Source organism: Physcomitrium patens, chromosome 15 (assembly GCF_059467195.1).
Source record: "Physcomitrium patens ecotype Gransden chromosome 15, ASM5946719v1, whole genome shotgun sequence".
Taxonomy (NCBI): Eukaryota; Viridiplantae; Streptophyta; class Bryopsida; order Funariales; family Funariaceae; genus Physcomitrium; species Physcomitrium patens.
In genome coordinates, this window is record NC_143424.1 from 14,558,647 (window position 1) to 14,584,179 (window position 25,533).

The 25,533-nt window shown below is 39.5% G+C and overlaps 3 protein-coding genes across 12 annotated transcripts; 1 reads left to right on the forward strand and 2 right to left on the reverse strand.

Annotated features, from left to right (window-relative positions):
* Positions 1-5,118: 5,118 nt before the first annotated feature.
* On the forward strand, positions 5,119-9,716 carry LOC112292280 (PHD finger protein PERSISTENT TAPETAL CELL 1). Of its 3 annotated transcripts, none has more exons than XM_024540589.3 (5): positions 5,119-5,349; positions 5,532-5,771; positions 6,987-7,283; positions 7,466-7,808; positions 8,003-9,716. In XM_024540589.3, the coding sequence occupies exons 2-5, from the start codon at positions 5,732-5,734 to the stop codon at positions 9,438-9,440; spliced, it is 2,118 nt and encodes a 705-aa protein (XP_024396357.1). In that variant the 5' UTR covers positions 5,119-5,349; positions 5,532-5,731; the 3' UTR covers positions 9,441-9,716. The 3 variants fall into 3 exon arrangements, with proteins under 3 accessions (XP_024396357.1, XP_024396358.1, XP_024396359.1); XM_024540590.3 differs by having other exon boundaries at positions 5,548-5,771; XM_024540591.3 differs by lacking the exon at positions 5,532-5,771.
* Positions 9,717-11,324: 1,608 nt separating this feature from the next.
* On the reverse strand, positions 11,325-16,883 carry LOC112292170 (uncharacterized). Of its 5 annotated transcripts, none has more exons than XM_024540390.3 (17): positions 16,661-16,883; positions 16,399-16,480; positions 16,088-16,218; positions 15,619-15,737; positions 15,194-15,302; positions 14,932-14,996; positions 14,619-14,657; positions 14,328-14,424; positions 13,895-13,988; positions 13,573-13,636; positions 13,352-13,428; positions 13,145-13,226; positions 12,777-12,856; positions 12,527-12,611; positions 12,249-12,317; positions 12,025-12,089; positions 11,325-11,892 (listed from the first exon to the last, which is right to left on the reverse strand). In XM_024540390.3, the coding sequence occupies exons 3-17, from the start codon at positions 16,155-16,157 to the stop codon at positions 11,520-11,522; spliced, it is 1,488 nt and encodes a 495-aa protein (XP_024396158.1). In that variant the 5' UTR covers positions 16,158-16,218; positions 16,399-16,480; positions 16,661-16,883; the 3' UTR covers positions 11,325-11,519. The 5 variants fall into 5 exon arrangements, with proteins under 5 accessions (XP_024396158.1, XP_090112673.1, XP_024396155.1 ...); XM_090256547.1 differs by having other exon boundaries at positions 16,088-16,289; XM_024540387.3 differs by having other exon boundaries at positions 16,088-16,299.
* A 4,178-nt stretch (positions 16,884-21,061) lies between these two features.
* On the reverse strand, positions 21,062-24,329 carry LOC112292151 (peroxisomal membrane protein PEX14). Of its 4 annotated transcripts, none has more exons than XM_090256550.1 (8): positions 23,837-24,329; positions 23,313-23,533; positions 22,931-22,976; positions 22,565-22,719; positions 22,064-22,265; positions 21,709-21,855; positions 21,488-21,535; positions 21,062-21,381 (listed from the first exon to the last, which is right to left on the reverse strand). In XM_090256550.1, the coding sequence occupies exons 1-8, from the start codon at positions 23,856-23,858 to the stop codon at positions 21,281-21,283; spliced, it is 942 nt and encodes a 313-aa protein (XP_090112676.1). In that variant the 5' UTR covers positions 23,859-24,329; the 3' UTR covers positions 21,062-21,280. The 4 variants fall into 4 exon arrangements, with proteins under 4 accessions (XP_090112676.1, XP_024396097.1, XP_024396099.1 ...); XM_024540329.3 differs by having other exon boundaries at positions 21,706-21,855; positions 23,313-23,539; positions 23,837-24,328; XM_024540331.3 differs by having other exon boundaries at positions 23,313-23,539; positions 23,837-24,326.
* Between the last annotated feature and the right edge of the window lie 1,204 nt (positions 24,330-25,533).

Genomic DNA, 25,533 nt, shown 5'->3' on the forward strand with positions numbered 1-25,533 from the left:
GCCTCTGGTTATGAACTCTAAAAGAGACAATATGTTTTTGTAGACCCCACACCACTTTATGCAAATTAGTGCATTTAATTTAGGTGCATTTTACTTGTGTTTAGTATTTTATCAAGGCAAGCATTACTAGATGCAGTCATTCACATGCACCACCATTGAAAGAAGAAAAGAGGAAGGATAAATTATTTCTACTTAACTGCCTAATTTGTCATGCTGTAAAACTTTGGCTTAAGAACAGTCCCAAGAACATTTTTTTATTTTTTTATTTTTTTTATGATACTATTTCCTTTATATAATAAGATCAAAGAACTTTCTTTTTTACTTTACTCAAGAGAACAAGCATAATGTTTTGTTTTTAGGTTTCATAGTTTTGAATTTGTGCTTATATTCTCATGACTAAAATGTGTAAAACGTGAAATTATCATAGATTCCACATACAATTTTTTGTATCTTAAAATCCTTCATTAATAAAAGTTGAGTTTGATGAATATTCACACATATTATCAAGTACAAAATCATCTCCAATAGAGCCACTTGTACTTAACTACCTACATATCCACATTCACTCATCAACTTGCATTAAAACAAAGTTCAAAATAAAAATTCCACTAATTAAGTTTTGGGTATGTTTACTTATCCTGTTACACACACAGTGGAGCCTCCATAGGATTTATTTTATTTTATTTTATTTTTACAATTTTAATTTTTATATATAAGTGTAGATAGAGGGGAGGGAGAGATTGGATTCATGTTGTATGTGCATGCATTGAAGGGAGAAGGTGAAGTGTCGTTCCGGCTTGTCATGCATCAATTCCATTCACCCTCCCACCCGACCACTAAAGGGATGCTTTTCCTCTTCCTCTTCCTACACAAACATTCTCTCCACCACCTCCTCCTCCTCCTCCTCCTCATAATATTCGGGGAAAGAGGAAGAGAAAGTTGTGCCCTCCTCTGCACATTCTTAGATAAATTCTTTGTTTAAAGATTTTACTTTTTATTTTTTATTCTGGTGGTTAGTATTATTTATTTATTGATTGATTGATTGATTTATTTTTGGTTCAAATTTTTAAATATCTTGAAGTGGTTGGCTTACAGGCGTGTCTTATATAAAAAGGTTTTTAGATCGTTTATAGCCTTTAATTTTATTTACTTTATGTTTATTTATTAATCATATCTATACTATATTTTATGATAAATTTTGACATGTGAATAATGCAGGTTAAGTGTTTGAAGTTCGATTTTTGTAATATGGTAAAATAATGAAAATATCAATCTAATTGCCTAATTGTAGTATGTTAATTTTCTATTTAAAAAAGATTTACTTAAAAGAGGTAAATTATGTTTGACATAAATAGTTGTAGAAATGTTTTATTTTTATTTATTCTTTTGTAAAAAAATATATAAGTAAGAACAGAAATAAATGAATTAAAAATCTAATTTGGACATTCACACTTAACTTTATAGGCTTTTATGCTATCAAAGGCACAATTTTTTCATATATATATATATATATATATATATATATATACATATATACACATTGTAAATCTCACATTTACTTTTTAAATTCACTTCTGAATTGTATCTGGAAAGTTATACACAAAATATTTTTTAAATGAGGAAGGAATTTCTACAGAGGATATCAAGTCAAAATTTGAAATTCACATAATCTGTATTGATGATTACTTCAATTTCTTTAAAAAAATAATGGAATCAAAATCATATACACACACAGTAGCAATTACACATGAACAGTAAAATCTAAATGATGGTTTAAGTATATTTTAATTTTCACATCTTTATTACACATGTAGTTTTAATGTTAATTTTTGTAAAAGCTTTTCTTACTTCAAATAACTTTGAAATATATATTGATGAGGATTTCAACAAGTATAATTAGTGTATTTGAAATTTTAAGCATATTTCTAGAAATTTCTAATAAAATAGATATAGTGCTATTTAAAAGACAATACATTCCCATATAGGTCTACACACACTCTTTGTATTTAAATGCTAATAAATAAATAAATAAATAAATAAAAGGAAAAAATAGAAAAAGAATATGGAATTAGAAAAATTTACCAACAGTATCAAATTTTAAATTTCAGATATAGTTTTTAGGATATGAAAACAGAAGTGAGCGTTTGCAAATCTCCTACGTAAAAATATTCACTTTTGTTTTAAAAGAATAATATATTTCAAGTAAAAATACACTCAGCATACAATCGGAAATTTTAGTTTTGTATTAAATGTAGAGAAAATAAATTTCAGCTATTCTGATTCATAAAATAATAATTTAAAAAATAAAAATTACATGTCATGTGATGCCATTAATTAAATTAATTTTCATGAAATTCTTTGATAAGTTTTTTTTTACTCAGGTAAAATTTTATTTATAAAATGGATGAACTTCCTACATGAACAGAATACTTAAGTGTTACTAAATATTTTATTTTATTTATCATTAAATAAAAATAAATAAAATTCAAGGATTTGTAAATTTTAGGTAATCAGATTAAATAAAAATATGATAGATATGTAATGTCTAAATTAAGATTTTTTACACTATCATATGTTTAGTCACAATAGATTTTAAATATTGGAAATTATAATTTGTTAGTTTAGAAAAAGATTGTTAAATTGTAACGAAATGTTTTTAGAAAATTTGGTTTTTAGGGATTTTCAAAAACATGTTTTTGTGATATTGACAAACTTTACTATATATAAGCATATTAATGAGACAAAATCATAAGTAAAAAATAATAATTCAATTTTATATGAGTTTGTCTAAGGAATCAAAAGTTCATACCCCAAATGATTTGGAGCCAAATTTATAATCAAGTATATGAGAAAACCACCAAAATAGTGAATCCACCAACTTGTTTACATGAATGGGATTTTAATATGTAAAAGTGTTTACATTTTTCTCAATATCCTACAAAATAAGCTACATGTTCTAAAAAATTCAAAATTTTCTTTCATAAAAAGATTTTATTTTAAAAGTAAAGGACCAAGCTTAGAAGCTGACAGATCTGAAACAAATTCACAAAATTGTAAAGAAAAAAACAGTGATAAATCAGATGTAGAAATTATAATATGTTATATGTGATCAGTTTTTTGTAATTAATTGACGCCCCAAATAAATAAATAAATAAATAAATCACTATTTTGAATGGTCATTTTGTTTTTATGTTATTTTGCACCTAAGGTTGCGAATTAAGACCATTATACAAAATATATGGTATTTTTCTAAAGATTGCACTTTTTAAAAAAATTTGATAAAAAATTAGTTTTATGTAAAACTTGATTTTTGTACCAGCTACTAATATTTTAATCTTGTTGAACTTTGTATCAAAATATAACTTTAAACTCTGTATATATATATATATATATATATACACTAAAATAGATTCTCTTATTAATGTTTTATTTTATTTTCAACAACATATACAACATAATTGTGATAAATCAATTATTGAATATTTTATTCAGTGAATACATTTTCTTTATTTACTAACTGATATTTAATTTTTATTAAAATGATGGTATGTAAATGGAAAAGCTTTAGTAAAAATATTTTAAATCTAAATTTTTGCATTTTAAAAAATTAAAATTTTTTATAGATTTCAAATTTCAAATTTAGATTTAAATTTGAAGGACCATGATAAAGCAATAATTTGATAATGTTACAAAATATTGAAATTCTATTACTACTATTAGTGATTCATTGAGATAATTTTGATTGGTATTTAATTTACTATAATGCATACTTGGTGCCCATAGTAAATTATCCTTGATGTATGCATGTTTAACATGAGGAGTAGAACAGAAAATGGAATAGCCATTTTAACCACATAGAATAATATTTTTTACATCTTATAATCATATTGTCCTATTCTAATTTATGTGGTTCAAGTTAATGTCTTTCACTTTGTTATTGGAATGTTCGAGACTTTAAAACTATTTATTCTTAATTTATGTTGTGTAATTCAATGATTCAATTTCAGCACAAAAATGTAAAAGTACATACTCTTAAATCACATTTAAAATCAGCTTCGCAATTTTTTTTCATATTTATTCAAATAATTGCATTTTATTTAGACAAATAGAGTTGTTGTTTTACTCCCTAAATATAATTCCTGCATATTTCAATTATGCAGAAGAAAGGGCAGCACAAGCAACATAATATATATAAATATATATATATATAAATATATATATATATACATATATTTACATATACACACATACAAATAAGAAAACAACATTCAAATTTATCATGTTGGGGATATTTGAAGTACAAGGGTGACAGTCATGAGGAGCCTGCAACATCACAAAGAAGCTACACTAGAGGTCGGGGGGGGGGGGTTGTTATATCATGTCCTCCCCCCCTTAACCAACTTAGCCAACCAAATTGCCTGAATGATATGATAATGGAATATAACAAACTCTAATGTAACAATGCTCTTCATAGAAGACGAGGAGCCCCTTACAATGCAACAACAACAACAACAGGGAACCAAAGCCAAAGCCAAAAAACACAAACAAACAGGGATCGAAGGGTAGAGATAGAAAGAGAGAGAGGAGAAGGGAGGGAGAGGGGGTCTAGGGCTGGGGTACATGGGAGAAATCTAGGGCTGGGTTACATGATTTGGGGGGGGGGGGTGGGGGGACGCGGGACACGGTTGATGGAGGGGGTGCAGACAGACAGAGTGGTAACTGAAATTCAAAATAGTACATGGGCATTGGTCGCCGAGGAGAGAAGAGGAGAGGAGAGGGAGCTCTCGTTATGATGCCTGCAAGGGAACGGGGGAAACACACTGGAGTGGGAAAGGGGGGAACCGGGCTGGGGAAACGAGGGGGTTAGTGTACTACAGCCCAGCCATACCGCTCACTCGCCCAAGTACTGATCCCCTCCTGCACGCTCTCACTCTCACTCTCACGGCCACGGTCACGGTCATGGGGCCCCTCCTCCTTCCCTTCCCCTTCTTCCTGCCACGCGCAGGCACTTCTCCGGCCCGCCCCCGTCCGCCGAGACAGACGTGCCCTTCTAACAAGCAAGCTGGAACTCTCCCGAAACCAAATGATCAACAGGCACAACAAACATCAACCCTCCGCCGCCATCCCCCCACCGTTCCCATCCCCGTCCCTCCCTCGCCCCCTTATTATTATTATTTTGCAGGCGACGCGGTACTCATTCATTCGACTCGCATTTGGAAATCCGATCGTCGACCGTGCTTGGTGCAGGCAAGCATCCAGCGTTCGGTGAGCGCACTTTCCTGCATCGCAGCTCCTGCAGGTTGCGGATACCCCCCTCCTCGATATCGTCGTAGTTCCACTGATCAGGAGGTAGTGCCGCTTCCCTCCGATGAATTGATGGCATTCTCGATCGACCAGGCAGGCTTGTGGTTGTGATCTCCCGTTGTTGTCAATTTATTGTCGCGCGATCGACAGGTCGAGTTGAGTTTGTTTTTTTTTATTATTAATTATTTATTTTTGGTTTTTGGCTTTGTCGTCATATGGCTTGTCAGGGGTTTGCTGTTGCAGGATGGAGGTTTAGGGGGAGGTTCGCGCTGTAGGGGAAGTCGACTCGCTGTGTCCCCACTGCCTCAAAGGGAAGGTTCTTGGTTACAATCGAGAGATGGTCAGGGGAGTAATTCGGCTGTAATGCATGCCAGGGTGTTGCGACGAGAGGTGGTTGCGGCGTTAGTGCTCATTTGAAGGAGTTGTGATGGATGTGTTTAGAGACGGTGTGTGTCTGGTCTTTGGAGGTAATTAGACCTTCTTAGGTGACTATAACCAGTGGGGCTCCGTCATAACGCCGTCTGGAGTCCTAGCGTGATGTTCTCATAATCCCACTCTGTATAATTTCACAACCTTCCTAGTCGTGCGACGCCAGATCGGACTGTCTGTAACCAACTTCTCGATGGCTACGAGAGGTGGATACATGGTTAGTCGTGCTCCCGTGTCTGATTGGTGTGTCTAATCATCACTTTCGCCGTTGCGCCTCTGCTCATGTGGATGTCTTCTACGTAAGAGGGTTTATCAGGTCAGGGTCTTCCTCATCACGACGATTTGAACTGCACTGTCGACTTAAGTGATCCTCTGTAAATTCGCCGAAGGTTTACTGCTTAACCAAAGTTAACATAGTCTCATGCTTCAGACTATCAGAATAATTTAGCGTGGACACTTCATTAATATTTGTGCAGAGTCGGCTACCTCCTGATAAGCCCTTCCATCAATTGTGACGTAGAGATATTATCAGAGTGGAAAGCATTGTGTAAACGATCCGCAGTCTTCCCAGCCTGATGTATCCTATTGCATCTGGTTCGCAATTACGATTGAGATTCCGATCGAAGGTTAATCGTATCTGCGTTGGCGCTGATGTCGTCTCAGAAGCACATTCCTCGGATTATCTTCCGACAATAGCATGTGGTACTGCGAACGGTAGTGCTCAGACTAGATAAGCATATCCAGCAGGTTTTGAGGCACTATTTACATTCGATGGTTTCCTGACTACTGTCTGCCTTTGCGATATAAATAGAAGCTCCCGGTACGTGTTGGCGAAGATGTGACTGCATACTTCCCTGAGGGATCTGATTCGTCTCGTTGTCCGCACACAACCGTGCTGAGTCCTGATCAGTGTTGTCGGATTTACATTGTTAGCACATCCAAGTTGATGTCGTCCCAGCCACCTGTAACGGTGTGAATGCACGGGATTACAGGTGATCGCTGAAGAATCATAACAGCAAAATCACCTGCGAATATTACACACCGGATTAGAGTGCTCTCGGATGCTTGGTGCATTAACGCATCTTCCCTGCTCTCCCTAAATGTCCTAAAGCCGTTGAAAGTGCGTCTGAGCAACCCACGCTCAGAAAGTTCAGAAACTTCGTTTCTACGAAACAGTAATTGCTTCTAACGAGATTGAATTTAGGTGAGTTGCGACCATGAAGTTGACATGTCTGTTTGCTCATCTATTGCAGGGATGTTTGCCACGCGAGATCGAGCAATCAGAAAGCGCAAGCGAGGAGAAAGACTTTTCTCCTTTCACAATTTTGCAGACCCTGGGTTTCCTGCCGATTATGATGGGCCATTTCGTGACAACGTGCGGACGTTCCTAGAGGAATGTGCGGAATCGGAAGTCACAGTCGATGGCTTACCCGGATGGTGTGTGGCTCTTGAAGACGATTCCAAACAGAGTGCTCGCGTCGATTTGCTGGTCTTCGTCGAGGGCGTTCAGGATACTATTCACCCGTATTGTGACCAGTGTCGCTGCATTGGTAAGTTTGCTTGCCTAAGAGAATAATGCCATCATGTTTTTGCATCGTAGGGAACTTACACGACTTTTTAATAACTGCACTGTGTATTTTGTTCGAATTACATCCCAGTAATTTAGTTTGATTCTGTTGGGGTATGTCTTCACTTCAATGCCTGAGGCGTAACCGAACGATTCTGGGAACAGGATGGAGTCATCATCCAGTGTCCAACAAGCGCTACCATTTCATTATTCCTGCTCCAGATCATCCCGAACGCTCTAAGAGAGCGAACGGAATACTAGGTGCCAAGATATGCACGAACTGTAAGGAGCCGTTACTATCAGGCTACCTCGGCTGTCCTTCCTGCGGTGACGAAGCCTTGGCAGCTGGCTTCTTATACTCTCAAAGTCATCTGCTCCATGGAGTTATTCATTGTAACGGCTTTGGTCACCTCCTTCGCATCAATGGGAGGGAGAAGGGATCTGATTCCTCCTCAGGAAGGGAGATCATGGACCTTTGGGATAGAATGTGTGCAATGCTGAGAGCCAGGTAACTATCCTTTCAAAAAAATATGAGTACTAGGATCATTGCTTTCAACGAATTTCTTTGAGTCGTTTTATTATTATGAAAAGGTGTCGACTCTCTCCCGTTCCAGTTCCAGTATCAGGCATGAGTCTTCCGTGCATAAGTTTTCCTCAAATGATTGTTCGCTCTGAAATGAGAGGCGTGGTTGTGTTGCACAGGAAAGTCAGTGTCGAGGATGTGGCGAAGAAATGTTCCCTGGAGCTTCGTCTACTTCATGCCGTTAGTTACGGCGAATCCTGGTATGGAAGGTGGGGATACAAATTCGGACATGGAAGTTTTGGCATCACCCAGCAAATGTACGTGAAGGCTGTCGAAGCTATACGCGAGATGCCTTTAAGAGTAATGGGACAGCACTTCGAGGGCGTCGACCAGGACGTATTGGGCATCATCGCTCTGTATCAGCGTATCAGCGGTCAAATACTGCAGACCGTGGGAGACTTGATACGTTTCATGATGGAGCTCAAAGTGAGATTACCAGAGCATCCAGAAACTAAAGGCATATCTAAGGCACTGAAAGACAACGACAGAAGAAGCGGAAGCATGAGCCCAGCAGTTAGCAGTTCTCCACCGACGGATATGCCTTCCAGATGGTCACTGAAACGTTTAGACTTAGCAACACAAGTTATTGTGGAGGCTCTCAAAAGCTGTGATCGAAAGTGGATGCCAAGGCAGGATGTCCGAGACGCAGCACGAGTGTACATTGGCGACACAGGCCTTCTGGACTATGTCCTGAAATCCTTGGGTGATCGCGTGGTAGGCAACCACATTGTACGCAGGGCTGTGAACCCCATCACCAAAGTTTTGGAATATAGTCTCGAGGATGCGATTACAGCTGCAGGAGTTGTGAGGGATCAGTCCAGATGTCAAGCTCCAGAGACGGCCTGTGAAGTTGGAAGGACCCAAGTTCTTAAAGACATTGTCTACATCTACAAGAATGTCCTAGAAAATTATAAACCTGCCAGGACCAGCGGAATCAAGCACATGCTGACGGCTATTCCCACTGCAGCCAGAATTATTTTGGACACGAAGCAGTTCATTAAGGATTATCGAGGGGAACTCACCCGCAAGTCAGCTAACAATGACTGGAACATGGACGACGATGAGTTGTTAAGAGTGATGTGTACTGTCGTTCTCAATGACGATGATCCCATGCGCAACAGGCCTAGCCCTCCCCCTGAGCTGGTCGTTCTTCCTCCGCATGCGACTGTTCGGGACCTCAAACTCGAGGCACAGAGGGCGTTCCGAGAGACGTATTATATTATGCACAGTTTCTGCGTGGAGTCGATTCCTGATCTGGTAGGCGACGATGAAGATCTTTTATTTGGAGCTATTGAGTCTGGTTCTCACGTTCGTATAGACGGCATTGGGATCCATACTCGTCATGACTGGCGTTACGAGGGTGGTATCGAAAGCTGGACAGTTGACTGCCCTTGTGGTACAAAAGATGACGACGGCGAGCGCATGATTGCTTGTGATGTTTGTGAAGTTTGGCAGCATACTCGTTGCGGCGGAATCTCTGACATGGATGTAATTCCTCAACGCTTCCTGTGCCATCGATGCAGCGTTAACCTCAATTTCTATCACACCATGCTCTAGAGCGAGTTCCAAATTCGTAACGAGCTTCGACAGTTATCTGTCCTTCATCATTAGAACCACTTTGATTGTCCTTTGAAAGAGGCAAATGTCAAAAGGGACTTAGTTGAAGCGGTTGGACTTCACAGTAGTAAGTCCTACTCGGGAGTTAGTCCCTTTGTCCTACAAGTTACAACATGTCGTTAATGCTGTACATATATTTGTACTACTATATATTATGCCAGTGGCCAGAAAATTCTGTGAGATTAATTCACTTGCGCACTATTGAGCTTTATCTCAGTCGCATCGCTCTCAATCTCATGCTCTTCAGTATGTTGAATCTGCCCTGTGTCTTGATATACGATGCGCATCTTTAGTCTTTAGTCCTAGGAGTTGCTCGTTGCTATCAACATGAAATTAGCTCAATCCAAGCAAATTGATGATCGAGTCCGTTTTGTTTGATACTCCCTCTCTTAAGCGACATAAAAAAGAATGACAACGGTCGCTGGGCTATTCCATCTATACTCGCTTGATATGCTTGTTAACAGGATTGGACCCTTCTATTACAGGACCTTGCCGGACGTCCAGCCCTGGATATGAGTAGCAACACCTCATCGCAGAAAACATAAGCCCTCGTGTCCAGAAGTTATTTAGCCTCTTTCTTGGGAGGCTGAGGAGGAGCAGGGAAATAAACATCAACAGCAGATCTAGGTTGAAAAATTTCTTTTCCTGGTAGTGGTAGTTTGATGCGTCAGAGATTCCGCACTCAAGTTCTCTGAAACTAGCTGGACGAGCTATAGCCAACACCTTGTCCACTTTTTGAGTACGAAGGAACCCTCATACAACGGGCACCCACCTCGCAGTGGGTGCCAATCTATGATGAGATGTTATGTCCACTGCCCATCGCCCTCAGTTACTTCCAGTTCCATTATCGCATTGAGCATGAAGTACTGCTAGACACAGTTTTAGGATGAAATTTCAGTGGAGGAAGGCTAGGCATCAAGCTACGTTTCTGAGCCTAAATCTTCCACAGGATTTGTCCTCTCTGAATGCATTAAAGTGGGTCCAGGGTCAACTATAGGAGTTGTATACATGAACGTCCCTACAGCATGTACTGGACAGCAAAGTGTAAACAGATTCCGTGGTAATCAATTTTGGTTGTCAGCATCAATTTGTTAGTGTGGTCGCACCATGTATATACCAGTGTAGGGCTCCTTGATGGCGTATCGTAGTCAATAGTTGTCCTTTCTACGGCCCTGCAAATGTCCTCTCTATGGCCATGCATGCAGTCCTTCCATCAGCACCCCAACTTATGTTCATCACGTTGCTTACCATTTTCAATTGATTACAGGTATCATAATACGGTGTACAAATGTACACCTGGGTCAGATATCGACAACTTTGGCGCCTCTAATTACCCTTTACTCGTCTCCTTCCAAGCAGTAGTGTTACAGTATAAGTTCACCCGTACTCCGTTCTGGCATTCAAAACATGATAGTAGGTGGAACAGCACAATTTCCTGCGCCAGCTTGTATCCGCACTAGCACAACTGGTCAAGTTTATGTATTGAAGTAGTACATGGTCCACTGTGGCAATGTTGTACTGCCCTTCAGACGCTGCTGGACCGTCAGTAATTTACATTCCAACTTGACTGAGGTGAAGTAAATGAAATACCCAAATATGCTGACAAATACACTTTGTCACTTCGAATGGTCGTTATGGATTAATGCTCGTTGCTGATTGTCGCCAGAAATCCAAACAACAGATATTTGAAGATACAAAGTTGCTCCAAGAGTCCAAATAAAAACCACTGCACCATATTGTTCCGACGACCTAAGTCAAGAAACTTACAGTACTTCAATTCCTGCACTCAAGACTCTAGGTGAATTCACGGAAAATGGATAAGTAGGACAGAAATTTGCAGGACTGCTGTTGTAAGTTCCAAATTTATATCATCCACACGGGTACATAAAACAGCCTGCAGTATTCGACATGATTATCTGTGCTTAGGATTGATGAAAAGTGGCGCATACATTTTGATGCCATCAAAAAATGATATCAAGGACTAGGCTACATTGTACATCTGATATTAACAGAACACACCTAGGTGTGTGAAAAGTAATCCCGGATAGTGCGAGGCCGTTTCCTCCCATCGAAAACAGGGCTCAAAACTTGGCGTATATCCCTCTTAGCTCTAGGAGAGCTCCCATGTGGCAAATTTGGGTGCAGCTCGGAAAGACTATCAAGGACAGAAGTTGGAGTGCTGGCTAGGGACTTCGGCTGCTTAGGTTGGGGAGTCTCTGGGATGACACTAACGTCATCGTTCGAGGTAGATGAAGGTGAAGTGGAGACACAATGAAGGCGATGACAGAAAAGCGATGGCAACTGGTGGCGCGTGAACTCATGCTCTTTCAGACTCCAAACCCGTACCATGCAGTCATCAGAGCTCGTGACGATTTTGCAACTTGAAGAGCACCTGGAGAAAATAAATTATGATCAGAATTTTGATATAAGATAACCAAAGAGTGGCTACAGTAAATTACAGCCGTTGTGCTTCAAGTAAAAAGAATGTCCATCGCATATGGTAAATGAGACTTGAGAAGGGTACCAGTCGACAGCAGTTACTTCTCCCCTATGACCTTCTAATACCGCCGGATTCGAAGGATTATCCACCTGCCAAGTAACAATGTAGTAAGGAAGGTTATTATTATTAAGACATCAACATGATGATCTTACTATGACGTGAAATGTACTCGGTGCGCGCTATATATTCTACTCAAAGTTGATTATGAAACGAATGCTCCAAGTTTGTAAGGGTTCGAACGGACTCACCTGCCATATGTACACGTTGCCGTCTGTAGAGCCACTAAGGATATGGGCACTATCAGGACTAAATGCAGCCTGCGAACAATACATACACATTAAGAATGTCAGGTTAGAATAAAGAAATCGATCCATACGACCTCCCGAAAACCCATTCCCTATGGTGTGATGGCTAGTTAAGTAGGTAGATAATAGAGATATTAGTCACACGCTCAGCAATCAACGCCATTTGCGCTTCTATATCCTGCCATTGAGACAGACTATGTAAAATAAGGTCAAATCCTTACCTTGATATAGAAGGATCCTACAATATGGCCTGAGAAGCTCGATATTACGCCCCGCTCGGGAAATGCACCATCATACATGTAGATCCTGAACCCCAAGAACAGAGCATGATTGCAATCAGCACTAGGTCTAGTGGTAAGTGAACAACGTGGTACGTCGTAATAGGTTCAAAGACGCTGAAAACTCTTCATAGAGTATTTGCGACGACTTGAGAAGGCATGGGGACAATATTTACGTATACCAGCGACTTACTTGCTGTCAGTGCATGAGGCAATGAGGCGTGAACTTGTTGGGTCTTGAGAGAGACTTGTGATGCCGTGTACACGGCCCACCTGTGACGAACCACGCACGTACAGAGTAAGGTGATGCAGCAGTAATCAAGCGTCGTGAAAACAATTTCCTTAGGTTCTTCTGCCTTCGAGATGTAACTATTACTTCAATTGCAAGCAATGTACCATACACAAAGAAATGAAACATCTGGTGTTGATAAAAAGAAGAAATGGGCACACTGATTGCACATAGGAGTGTAAAACGGCAATCTCACGCCAGGAATGAGTCAACATGTAAGAACTGATACATCGTAGCAAAATATTGGAATGCATCTATCTGAGACTTCTTACCCCTTCAGACGTCCGTGTGTGCTGTGAAGGCGTTTGCACCACAGGAACCTTCAGTTTTCTCGTATCCCAAAATTTAACAACACTGCATCCCAGGGGCACATAAATTCAAAGTCAACCTCACATCGCAGTTGCCAACACTTATTTCATTATACGTCCTCAACGCCAACCAATTAACATGAAACGCAGTTACATTCGAAGGATACTGACCCGTCAGCTGCACCAGATGTAGCGAGGATGCGCTCGTCTTGTTGATACAGGACACCGGTAACGCTGTAAGTCGCGCCCTGCAATATCATCATGCTAATCAACCGTTAGTCGTACTGAATAAACAAGATCAGATTGCTCCGGGTTGTATGATGGATCCAATCATTGTGTGCATAATTGAGAACTAACAGTATAGGTTGGATCGGGAACCGCCATGGGATTACCTTTCTCCTACGAACGTTCTTCGACCTTGGGGCAAGGTGGGTGTCTGTGACACATGAAACGGGCCTGTTCACATTTACACAACAGTGTAAGTACATCATGTTTCCTATGCACACCCGTACTGCGTATGCCCCATGTACCTCGATATGATACAGAAGTTGAGACTGTCTAAATCCACAAATCCAGCTTTCTGAACAGTGAAAACTCTGATATACTACACCCGCTGCGTTCAGGCAGCTGAAACATAGAATGTAGGCAGTGGTGACTTAAAATATAGAGGGACAGCAAGATTGACGAACATAAAGTTCACCCCGCTTGTCTCACCTGTAATGGGTTACTTCGGTTCCAGAAATAGTTGTTGAAGTCCGCAGGTCCCATAGAGCTATACTCCCATCCCTTGACCCTGATGCAAAAATTTCTGCAAAAATAGAATTTACCGACAGATCTCAGTGTATGAACTAGTAAATAATGATAATCAATAATGAATTACTGTAAAGATGATTCTAGGCATCTCAACTCCGAGCTGGACCACAATTTACTCGAGACACAACTGATATTGAACGAGTGCCCAATCCCACAAAAACCATCCAGCTAAGTCATATGACATTGAAGAATCAATTAGTTGAGACTGAAGTTAGTTGTCTAAAGAGTTACATTCAGCACCCGGCAAGGGCACAATACTTGGTGATTGACTCCACAGGATGTTGGCTGCGTGCACACTAGAATCAAGGACAGTGTACGGATGATTGGAAAGTACCTGCATTAGATGGATGGGCACATAGAGACTTCACGCTTCCGGAGTGACCCCTCATCACTCCTAAAGCCTTGTGAGATTCGACATCCCAGAGACGAACCTGCGGTGCCAGTAGATCCGTTAACCATAAAGACATAACATCAACGACCAATCCGCGGTACATGGAAAAACTTCGTCAGTCATATCAGATGTACATTTAACGAGTTTATAGTCTGGGTAACCTTTGCACTATCGTGTTACTTCTAGATAAGCGATAAGCTTCAGAGGATTAAGTTAGAAGCAAATGACTATTACCGTCTGGTCTCCTGACGCTGTCAGAATGCGCGTGTCATCCTGCAGGAAAGCGTTCCAACGATTACAAATTACGAAGGGTGAGAGCGAGAGATACACCCGCAGATCGCTGACTGAAATTTTGATACAAAAAATACAAGTAGTTGTTTCCCTATCCTGGATAAGTCCAGGGAAAGGCATTTTACCATCTAAGCAGCTGACACTGGAGGTAAAGCGTAGACACACGAGCGGGGTTACAGAAAGGGAGAAAGCAGACGCCGACTGAAATATTGATACAAATAATGTACTGGAATGAACTCTAGATTACACTGCATACCTGTATCCAGGAGACATCAAATATGGCATTGGTGTGTGCCATCCATGACTTCAACCTAATCTTATCTGAAACCACGCACACAATAAACCAGTTCAGTGACACATAGTCAGCTCACGTTCTCACCGATATCACGTGTTGGCTTGGGCGAGCTAGGAAGGCGGGGAATTCACATCACTGGACATCTACGTCATTTCTCTTGCGAATTAAGTTTTCGTGGGAAAGAAAAAGCATGAAATCTGGTGTAAATCCAAAGATTGAGTACCTGTTTCGTAGTTAGTGGCCATGAAGGTAGGAAGTTGAAGACGAGTGTTAAAGATACTGACAAAGCCCTCCTCATCCGCCACCGCGAGCATATGTCCATCTCCTCTTTTCTGCAGGTAGTGCATCGTGCACACTGGTTACTATCTCAATTGTGACTCCTACGTACTCAGAACTGATCTTATGTTTGACATGTATTGCCGGAATTCCTCTGAAGAGGAGAATGCAGTAGTCACTTCTCACCTAAATTTTTTTTCAATTTGCAACAAAAGTAATCCAATTTGTCGTAGATGGATTTCCGCACTTTAATTGAAGATTATTATGATATTCAGATAGCCAGAAGATACTTGTTCATTTACTTAACACTCCCCAATGAATCTTCTCGTTCGAATGCACGAAAGAAGTAATCCACACATGATGTTGAAGTACCTTGCTGTAGGATACTGCGAGAGGCGGAGCTGGAACCCCATCATGCTCCACAGAAAGTACACCTGATCCCGAAGAGCCCCCCTCCGAACATAGCCTTCCCATGTGCGGCCTCCCTCTCACTGCAGATGAAAAAAACATTGGTATCCATATCCAAGAAACTAAGAAGTATCGCCCGAATATGAAAGATGCGTTAAATTATAGAATTCCGACCTCACATTATCTAAAAATTCCATTCGTCGGAGAGCAACCAGGAAATTCACAAACTGCACCTACTATTGCTTCACTTCATAATTTCATTCACAACCATCGACCGATTCCGCATTCCCATGGGCAGCATGTATACAAAACCTATCAAATCAGATGGTATTAATGGAGGACTCAGATTCCACCGCTGCAACGAAAGGAGCTGAAACACGAAAACACACGCGACAGACTCTCCACCGTACCGAAAGCAGATAAGTGCAAATACCTTTGCAAGGCCGTAACTCCCGCGTTGACAAAGCGTGAAAGAGTGAGTCATGCTGACAACGGGTCGCCATGAGCTCCACCAAAACCAAAAACCACTCCCAGAAGCAGAAAACACGGCCGACGCAACCTCCACTAGAACGTCATCATGTGGTGAATTCAAAAGAATCCACAACGATATTAGAACGCGTGTCTATTCCCCAGGCCTGCGAGTCTCTGTCGACACAAGCCTTACACGTCTGAAAACCTCTATAAAAAAATTAAAAAAAAAAAAAAAAAAAAAAAAAAAAAAAAAAACTGTCCTCCAAATCTCACCCCTCATCCGCCTTCTTCAACAGGCTCACAGTCCTGAGTCATCTCCAATAGAGTGCACTCATTTTGATCACTCCGCATTCACCTGCACCTCGAACATGGCAAGCCTCTCAGCCTACGAGAAACACGGCCCTCAAAACGAGCCTCCAAATCCAACCTTAAAGCAAAGCAGGAATACTTAATAGAACACAAAACAATCCAATCCCGCATTCACCGAACATTACAAGTACACCACGTAGGTAGCGGCTCCGGAGCTCTCACTTACCCTGCTCTAAACTAACGCTCCCACGATACAAAATCGACTTGGAAAACAAACTCCAGCAACACTAGAGCTGCAGAACTCTTATTGCGCATCACCAGACAATAAACAATGAGGAGGATTCAATCGAGAAGCTCTAGAAGCGACCCGGCGACGAAGAGGATGGCGATGGCGAGAGGAGAGCTCTAAGATGACCAGAGCCAAACAGAGTCTTCGGGCTTCGCTGGTGTGAATGAGGACAATAGTTTGAAGAGCCAAGTTGGCGGGAAGCTGGTTTTGGCGCCACAGAGAGGGAGTGGGCCCTTGGACGGCGCGGCGGGAGTAATCGATACCCGCCCTCCTCAACGGACAAGTTCAGGCACCTATTTCCGATCGTTGATTAACCAGGACGATAATAACCCATTTATTTATTTACTTGAGAAATGTGTGTATTAGAGAAACAGGATACATTGGTTTTACTCTATGAACAGTTTATTTGTGCAACGGTTCTGAGAGCGTCGATGTACTTGTGGACTGTTAACGATATGTTGATGCCCTGCTTGTACACTGGGCACCCAATATGTCTTTCATTCCCTTCATTCATTTCTAAATATATATATATATATATATATATATATATTTCATTAGGCTTTTAAATCCAATTAAATACAGTGTGTGAAAATATAAGTGATGATCGAATGATGAGATTTTAAAAGTAATATTTTGGTATATATCAACTAAGATAGGAATTTATATATTATAAAGAATGTTATAATTTATTTAAAGCTGTAGCAAATTGTATATTTTTTTTTATTGAAATTTTATAGTTCTGGTATTAAAATTATTTTTTACTCTTTATTGTGATGTAATTTTATTTATTTATTGATGCAGAGTTTTAATATGTGAATTATTGTGAATTACTATATGTATGAGGTGTGCAGTTTTTCAATAAATGTTCCAACAAACTCTACTCCATTTCTCCACTACCTTTGAATAATAAGTTTATTAACAATTCTCTTTTGTTTGAACCTTTTGTCTACTTTAGAATAAGTAGACATTATTTTTAAACAGAGGTATGGTTGTGTAGTTTTTTTTTTTTTTTTTTTTTTTTTTTTTAGGTTATCTTATTTAAATTAAGTTTTTTTTTTTTTTTTTGTAACCAACGATAGGACTATCTCCTCATGTCTTTTCCTCTAAATTCTTTTCATGTTAATCTCCTTCGGAATCATTGTGATTTTTTAATATAATATATGTTTTATACTAAAAAAAACTAAGATTATTGAATTGATAAATTAATATAACATCTTCTTATTTTCATAGTTATACATGAAAAAAATGTGGTTGAATAACTTATATATGTCAAAATTATGTTATAAATTGTTTAGATGCATATTTATTTATATATATATATATATATATATATATATATATTGGTATAATATTGTTAGGTATCTTTATTTCTACCGCAAATGTGTTTTGCCTTTTATATTTTGTCTTTGAAGTCTTTTGTATGAAATATGTATTTTAAGATTATTTGGATAAATGTATTCAAGTTTTGTGTAAATATATATATATATATATATATATATATATATATATTTTATATACATGAATACATATCTGTGTGTGTGCCTTATATTTTATGTAGAAAAATAATAATAAAATTCATACATTTTTATCTTTTATTTTTGGTAATCATCCTCACAAGTTGCTTTGACTTTAGATTTTGGTTTAGGTTTTTCGAGAAGATTTAAAAAAATAAAAAAATCGTATGACCATAATATATAAAGAAGAAAACGTATAAGATTAGAAAGTTTGAGAGAAGACCACAATTTATATGTAAAAATGACAAGAAATTAGTTTTAAGATGAGAAAATTGAATCAACAGTTACAATCAATTCATCCGCGGAAAGCACTCGTGCTCTCCGTTGCCAGGAGCAATTCTGTGTGTTGTGAAAGAGCCATTATCTAGAATCCTTGCCGTTCAAATTGCGATGTGTCTCTGTGTGTTGGTATGTGGGTCTCTATAAAATCTTGCTTCTTTGGACAGTGCAATGGGAAGCTTTCATGAAATTTAGAAATCGTTGCTTCTGCAAATTTGCACTGGGAATTTGCTGTTAAGTCGCTCAATCTGAAGTGCAGCTCAGATGTGGGTCTGAGGAGTCCTTGCCTTCCAGGATTTCATGCTCGACTTTTGAAAGGGATAGAGCTTGAAAGTAGATGACTCTGACAATCATTTAGCTTGCTAAGTAGGTTTCCTCTAGAATATAGATATACAGAACTTGGTGTTCGTTGGCTTTTCTAATTAAAAGTGTCAAAAAAATAAAATTGCTAATTTATTGATAATTTGTTAAAAAGATGACCAAGAAAACTTTTAAATACATTAAAAATAATCTAGTTCCTAAACTTTCAACTAAAATATAATTAGAAATAGAGCCGATGTTGTTACCATCTGCGTTGAGTTCTTTACAGTGAAATTTTAATAAACACAGCAATATTTCTTGTACATGTACAAGACCAAAGCTTGTATGGACAATATTGTTGATCAGAAGCTTGTGAGCTTGTGACTGGGGTGCATCAACTCCAGCACCTTGCCTAAAAACCGCGAATAGCTCACACCTTTTCAAGCATTTTGTTCACAACTTAGCATGTGAAGAGACATTTTTCAGATAATATTGACCACTTCAATCCTCATGTTTCAGTGATGCCTAGCTGCAATTGCACAAAGGAAAAAGGGCTGGAGTGTTCTGTGTGACATATCACCGTGCTGGTACCACTTAATCTGATCTCACAAGACTGTTTATCAATCATGCTTTCAACATGGTAACCAAGCACGAGCTCTTCCCTGGCAAACCTAGTAGGGTGTAGTTCAGTTTGGAATACCAGATTGATCAGCTACCCAATTGGGTTCTCCTTCGAGGACGAAGGTGGTTAAGGTTTGTGGCTTCCTCCTGTATAGAGCAGATGTTTCATTTCACTAGGTGAAGTCTTAATCGTTGATATTCTCTTCTCAGGTTTGACTCCAACTTGCTCATCTAGTTCCAGGTACTGCAAGCGACAGATGTGTTCATGAACAGATCAAAGGTACTGAGAGTACCTTGCTCTCGTTAGTGTGTCTATTTTGAGGTGATCAAGTCAGCGGTAATGACTTTTAAATTTTTTATCATTAAAGGAAAAACTTTTTCGTACATTGCTCTGGTCGCCTAATCAACGCTCATCATTTTATTGTGATTAAATTTGCGAAGCTGTACCATAGTCGTGTGGATTTCATTATTAACCTCTTGGCTTGGTGGAGGGTAACTGTTGTGTTCTCGGCGGCCCTGTGAGTTCTGCTCAGCAGAGAGGGAAGCTAGATTACAAGGCTGCGTGATTGTAACAAAGCTGCCTGAGAAGAAGGTAACGATATCTATCTGCGGTTTCCAGGTTATGCCCAGACCCAAATAAGTGGGTGCGCTAGGACAGCACAGAAATCACTTCTCAACACTCCTTGTGGCTTGAAAGTAAAAATTTATTGTTAGGCGGTGCTAACATTTTGCAACTATCAACTAGGAAAATCCAAGGCATTTCTTACCGGCATGCTCACTGAACATCACGAGTGGTTCCTGTTGTGGCATGATGATTCTACTGGATATTTCACTCACACCCATGATTTGACATACTAGTTGTTCGAAACATTGCCCATGGTATGACTCATTGAGAAGCATCGCCTCCGTCACCCGAGTCCCTCTTACACATGGCGTATCTAAACGAGTGGCTGTTGTTCTGAGATACTGTCCAAAGTACATTGTATTCCCTCTACATCAATGGGACGTACTTCATCAAGTATGTCTCACAACGTGAGAAGGATAATACCATTGTTATGGATGCACATTCATTAGTGTCGGGCACTGGTAGTTACCTTGGTCGAACAGAGCAGAGATCCTCTGGGTTCTGCAATAGGGGCCTTACTGTATCTCATTTGGAGTGATGGTGGAAGTGTGCTTACGCAGTACAATTGGTCATTCTTAAACCTGAACATTATCCTCCCATCTAATAATCTTCTCAAAGCACCTCAGTTGTTTCCAGATCTGAAATGCCCAGAGAAGTCATTACAGCAACGGAAAAGCATGTTATTTGGAAGCAACCTGTGAGTCCCATTTGCTGTTCTGCATGCAATTTGATCCCATCATAATTCTCTTTTTTTTACTCCCAATCCATTATCTGAGCTGTTTAATCATAATCCCAGTCTCGTAGATCAGCTACATCGCTCCTTTACAAATACTACATCGAAACGAGCCTGAGAGACTGATCAACTGCACTGGCAAGCTATCAAGCTACACAAATGCCCTGAAATTTCACTAGTATACATGCTTCAAAGGATAAAATCTCACAACGAACAAAAAGTTCACAAACATGCCAATGAGCATCCACAACAAGTTAAGACACATGAACCAAACTTTAAGCCGGTCTATTCCTATATATTGCAAGTACAACGACATTTAATGAATGATTACTGCAACTCTTGATGAACCTTGTGGATGCAAGTGTGCTAGGGGTGCATCTTCGAGCTCTAGAACGCGCATTTTAGCTTTTCTCACAGAAGACATCGGTTGCTACCAAAGTACCCAAGGAGAGGCGTATCATTGGCAACTGTACTTACTCAATTGTTCAACTACCCACAGAGTCTGATCTATTCTCTAAGGAGTCTATCCTTTCAGCCGGGGGTGGTGCAATCACTACTCCTGCATACGAGCGATCGGCCAGCATACCTGCAGGCGGAAAATAATCCATGTTAATAATTGGAGGCTTAGGATCACAAAAAGACCGAGGTATTCGACAAAAAGACTCGGGCGTATGACTCTCCACAATATATACCTGAGGGACGGGAAATCTCAGGTGTGCGCCAGGGATCTGACCGGTAACCTGTCATCATGAGATACTGTGAGTGAAAAAACAACCAACTCTTCCATACTGGAAACTAGAAGAATCAATTAGGCACATCACCCTGAACTTTTACGATGTTAAGACTGTAGGTTCAGGGCATAATGCGAAGATCCCAGAAGTTGATAAACTAGTATGAGCTGATAAAGAACGACCTCTGCCAAACGAAGGAGTTGGAGTTAACTCCGAGTACTTCACAACGTTCCGGTTGTTCACAACATCCCGCATGCCGGAGAGAGCAGATTTCAGCTCATGAGTCTGCGTCTCCAAGGCTTTGATTATGCTTCCCAGCTGCAGACTTTCTGAAAACACAATGAGCATAAAACTCAAAATGCGAGGTTGGTACCACTTGATCACCACTTCGTTGGCAACAAACTCTTATCACGGGATCCTATCGCGAAAGGCAGCAGTAATAAAACCTTGAACGCCATAACAGAATCATTACAAGTAAGTGAAGTCACAAAGAAGACGATATAGAAAATCCGAAGAGTAGCAGGAGGAGCGTATTACCTTTGGCTTTAGCATGAGAAAACTCACGCATTGCTGCAGCCACTTCGGAAGCAGCAGCCGCTGCAGCGTTAGCTGCTAGAGCAGCCTCATCCACAGGTGGCTCAGCAGGTGGCCTTTCTGTGAGTGGAGATATTTCATCTGTTCTCTTTTCCTCTAGCACAATGCTATGTATCCATATTTTGAACTTCGGAAGTAAATACACCTGTAAGCATGGTCAAAACAAGAATTAGTACCACATCACAAACATACTATGAACAGGATGCGTTGTTATTTCAGTCCTGTTACTGTTCCTTCAGGATTAACTGCTGAAACAATTAAAACTGAGTGGTTTGAGAAGTTTGTATGGTGAACACAATGAACTCATTGATTCGCCATACAATTCAATGCGGATGTATCCGCATTATTCCTATATTGATAAAGTGGACCACATGGTGAATGATACACGGACTAGAGATATGACATCTAAAAAATCTGATTCCAACCAAAGCATACAGTACACACCTTGGCGATGACACTTGCGCCGGCACCTGCTGACAAAATTGCCCCTAGCCCAAGCAGCTTCTGTCCCCAGCTTAATTCTCTTGTTTTCTGAGCAACTAAAGCTTGGCTCTGAACTGGAGCATTTGGCAGAGATGAGGATACGCTAGCTTGGGCACCTGATAAATCCCGACTATTAGGTAACTTCTTACGGAGCTACGCTGAAAATAATGGCTCACAAATTGCTTCGAGTAATAGAGACATCTAAGTGCATCGAACAAGACAATAACACTGTTGAATCCGCACTCTCTTAAATGTAAGACTAGGGTTTAGGATGAGCTGACGACAACTACACATGATTGATACTGGCATTTGTAACAAGAAACAAACCTGTTGCTGCCGCAGCAGCTGTAGCTAATTCTGAAGATGGAGGATCCTGAGAAACAATAAACGGTTATGGTTACTCACAATGATTTAAAGATGACACAACATACGAAAGTGAAAATGCGAAGATAATCCCTCGCATAAACCGCCAAGTTACGAGGCCATTGTAATACGAGAGGCATTGTTCTATATCTACATCACTGTCTATGCCATTGCAAAGAAGTCATTCTTCTTGATTCAGAACTACTACGAACGTCACTACCGTGGTTGTCTGCTTCAGTATCAACCTACTACCAAAGTCCAACTTCACAAGACCTGCTTATACAGCACCTCCACAATTTCCAAGGACTCTTCACAACAAACTAGTGGTCACAAAGGAGGTACCTACCGGAACTCTGCGAAAAGCTTCGTCAATTTCCTCTTTTGTCAATCCTTTCTTCTCCAAAAATGAACGCCTATGCACGATGGGCGACGACCTAACTTTGGGATGAGAAAGAAAATTGACAGCATTGATTACTTGATCTTCACGAACTGGTTGGGGCTTGGGTTCCCATGGATCCGTCTTTGGCTTATTTTCCACAGCCTTCGATTCGGTCACCCCTTTTGCTTCTGTACCTACCGCACAACCATCCAAAAGAGATGAGTAAAACAACATTCAAGAAGCTACTACTTCTAAACAAAAATCGGCCTAGTATGTGTAACTTTTTTCGTTTGGTATCGAAACTTCCCATTTCGTCACTAGATACGCTTTGTCTGCTCCTCAAATTACACAAACATGGGACTATTACTTAGGAACAGTTAAAAACCCCTAACATGAGAAATCATCGAACAAGGCACCCCTACTAAATTAATCAAGATTTTTCCAGTTAGCTTTAAATTCAAAAATCCAAGTAGCCAAACGGACGTGCACACCTTGCTCCGGCGAAATACCCATAAATCCCACAACGTCTTTCCCCTCCTGTTCCTTCAACTCCCTTCACCCTGCCGCAACGCAATCCTCTAAATCCGCACGCGTTAAAGCACTTCCAAACCGACGCTCTTCTCTGTTCCTACCTCCCCTCCAGCACAAACGTTTCACACCCTGCGATCTAACCAATCCCACTCACGAAACACAATATCACAAAGATTCGGCAGCACGATCTTGAAGGTTGCTCTCGTTTCGACAGCAGCGAGAAGAGGAAACAGCATTACGGACGCAATCTCCGACACGAAATTCGCTTCAAAGATCGGATGCTCCTCACGAACCTACTGTGAATTGGCGCAAGTGATTCCCGACGCGAGAAGTATCCGGAAGAGGATTGTGCCGAATAGAATTGGGGCGGATGTCCACCCCAGTTGAGGCGGTTGGGTTCTGATGGCGTCGTCAACTGCGGTCACAGAGACTGTGGGCTTGGGATCGGTGACCAGCAGCGCCATAGCCACTGCCCCTCGCCACAGCTCCTGGCCATAGCCACAGCCACTCGCCACAGCCCCTGGCCATAGCCACATGGCATCGTCATCTACAGCACAGCCGTCGTTTGTCCACATAGACAATAGTATTAATTACTTCACATGGTTGTCTGAATGCAAATATAATTTATTTGTGTGACGATTTTTTTGACTCTATTAATTTTGATTATTTTAAAAATCAGAATATGAATTTTTTGACAGATGATTTGTTTGATTATTTAGTGTCTGATTGTCTACAGACTTTATGGATCTGTATATGTGTTATGATATATTTGGCCTTAATCTGACAATTATTGCAATTACAATGTCCATACATAGGTCTTGTATTCCACACTACTTTTATTATTATTATTATTATTATGCTCAGCAACAAACTCAAAAAGTATTTTATTTTATATATAGATTTTATTTTTATTTGTCAGTCTTTGAATCCTAGCACCCAAATCATGTTCTTGCAAAATTATCTTTATTTATTTATTTATTATTAATTATAAGCCATAGCTAGAAGAAGAATAGATTAATAATTTTATTTTACTTTATGTTGGTTGATTATAATCACCTTATATAGTTAGCCATTTAAGATGAGATTTATTTATTTTTACCTAGATATAAATTTTAATGCTTTGTTAATTTTTATTTTTGATTTTTTTTGACATACTCATGGTATATCTAATACATTAATTAAGTACATAGCATTCAAGAACTTAAAAATTGAAGGACTAAATGGTGATTGAATTACTACTACAATTACTATACTATATATTATATATATTATAGTATGTTTGTTACTAAGCTATTGTGTACAATTATGCTCATATACAAAGGATTCAGGTTCTACCTATGAATTTGTGGTGTTAATACCTAATATATTCTTGTCCATCCATGTTTTATCTACTATTTTTTCTACTATGTCTAGAATAAGTTTCCACATTACTTTACTATAGTCTAAGAGATTGGATTAGATTGCTATTCTAATTTTCTTGTTATTTCATATTAATCCATTAAATGAAAATTCATTTTGTTGCTTTCAAATAGTCTATAAAATGTATACCTTATAATAAAAACCATATTGCTTTGAACTATTTGAACTTGGAAGGTATGTCTTTTGTGAAAATAATTGCTTCTATAAGAATGATGGTTATAAGCAAACTCTTTTGGAA

Excerpts from the sequence above, each read along its gene's own strand:
- LOC112292280 (XM_024540589.3), top strand. The coding sequence starts at position 5,732 with ATGGATGTGTTTAGAGACGGTGTGTGTCTGGTCTTTGGAG. Across the intron at positions 5,772-6,986 it reads TGTGTGTCTGGTCTTTGGAG|GGATGTTTGCCACGCGAGAT; the intron begins GTAATTAGACCT and ends CATCTATTGCAG. Across the intron at positions 7,284-7,465 it reads TGACCAGTGTCGCTGCATTG|GATGGAGTCATCATCCAGTG; the intron begins GTAAGTTTGCTT and ends TTCTGGGAACAG.
- LOC112292170 (XM_090256548.1), bottom strand. The coding sequence starts at position 16,157 with ATGGCGACCCGTTGTCAGCATGACTCACTCTTTCACGCTTTGTCAACG. Across the intron at positions 15,303-15,618 it reads TCGCAGTATCCTACAGCAAG|AAAAGAGGAGATGGACATAT; the intron begins GTACTTCAACAT and ends CACTACCTGCAG. Across the intron at positions 14,658-14,931 it reads TTGATGTCTCCTGGATACAG|GATGACACGCGCATTCTGAC; the intron begins GTATGCAGTGTA and ends GCTTTCCTGCAG.
- LOC112292151 (XM_024540329.3), bottom strand. The coding sequence starts at position 23,858 with ATGGGTATTTCGCCGGAGCAAG. Across the intron at positions 23,540-23,836 it reads GGGTATTTCGCCGGAGCAAG|GTACAGAAGCAAAAGGGGTG; the intron begins GTGTGCACGTCC and ends GTTGTGCGGTAG. Across the intron at positions 22,977-23,312 it reads AAGCTTTTCGCAGAGTTCCG|GATCCTCCATCTTCAGAATT; the intron begins GTAGGTACCTCC and ends ATTGTTTCTCAG.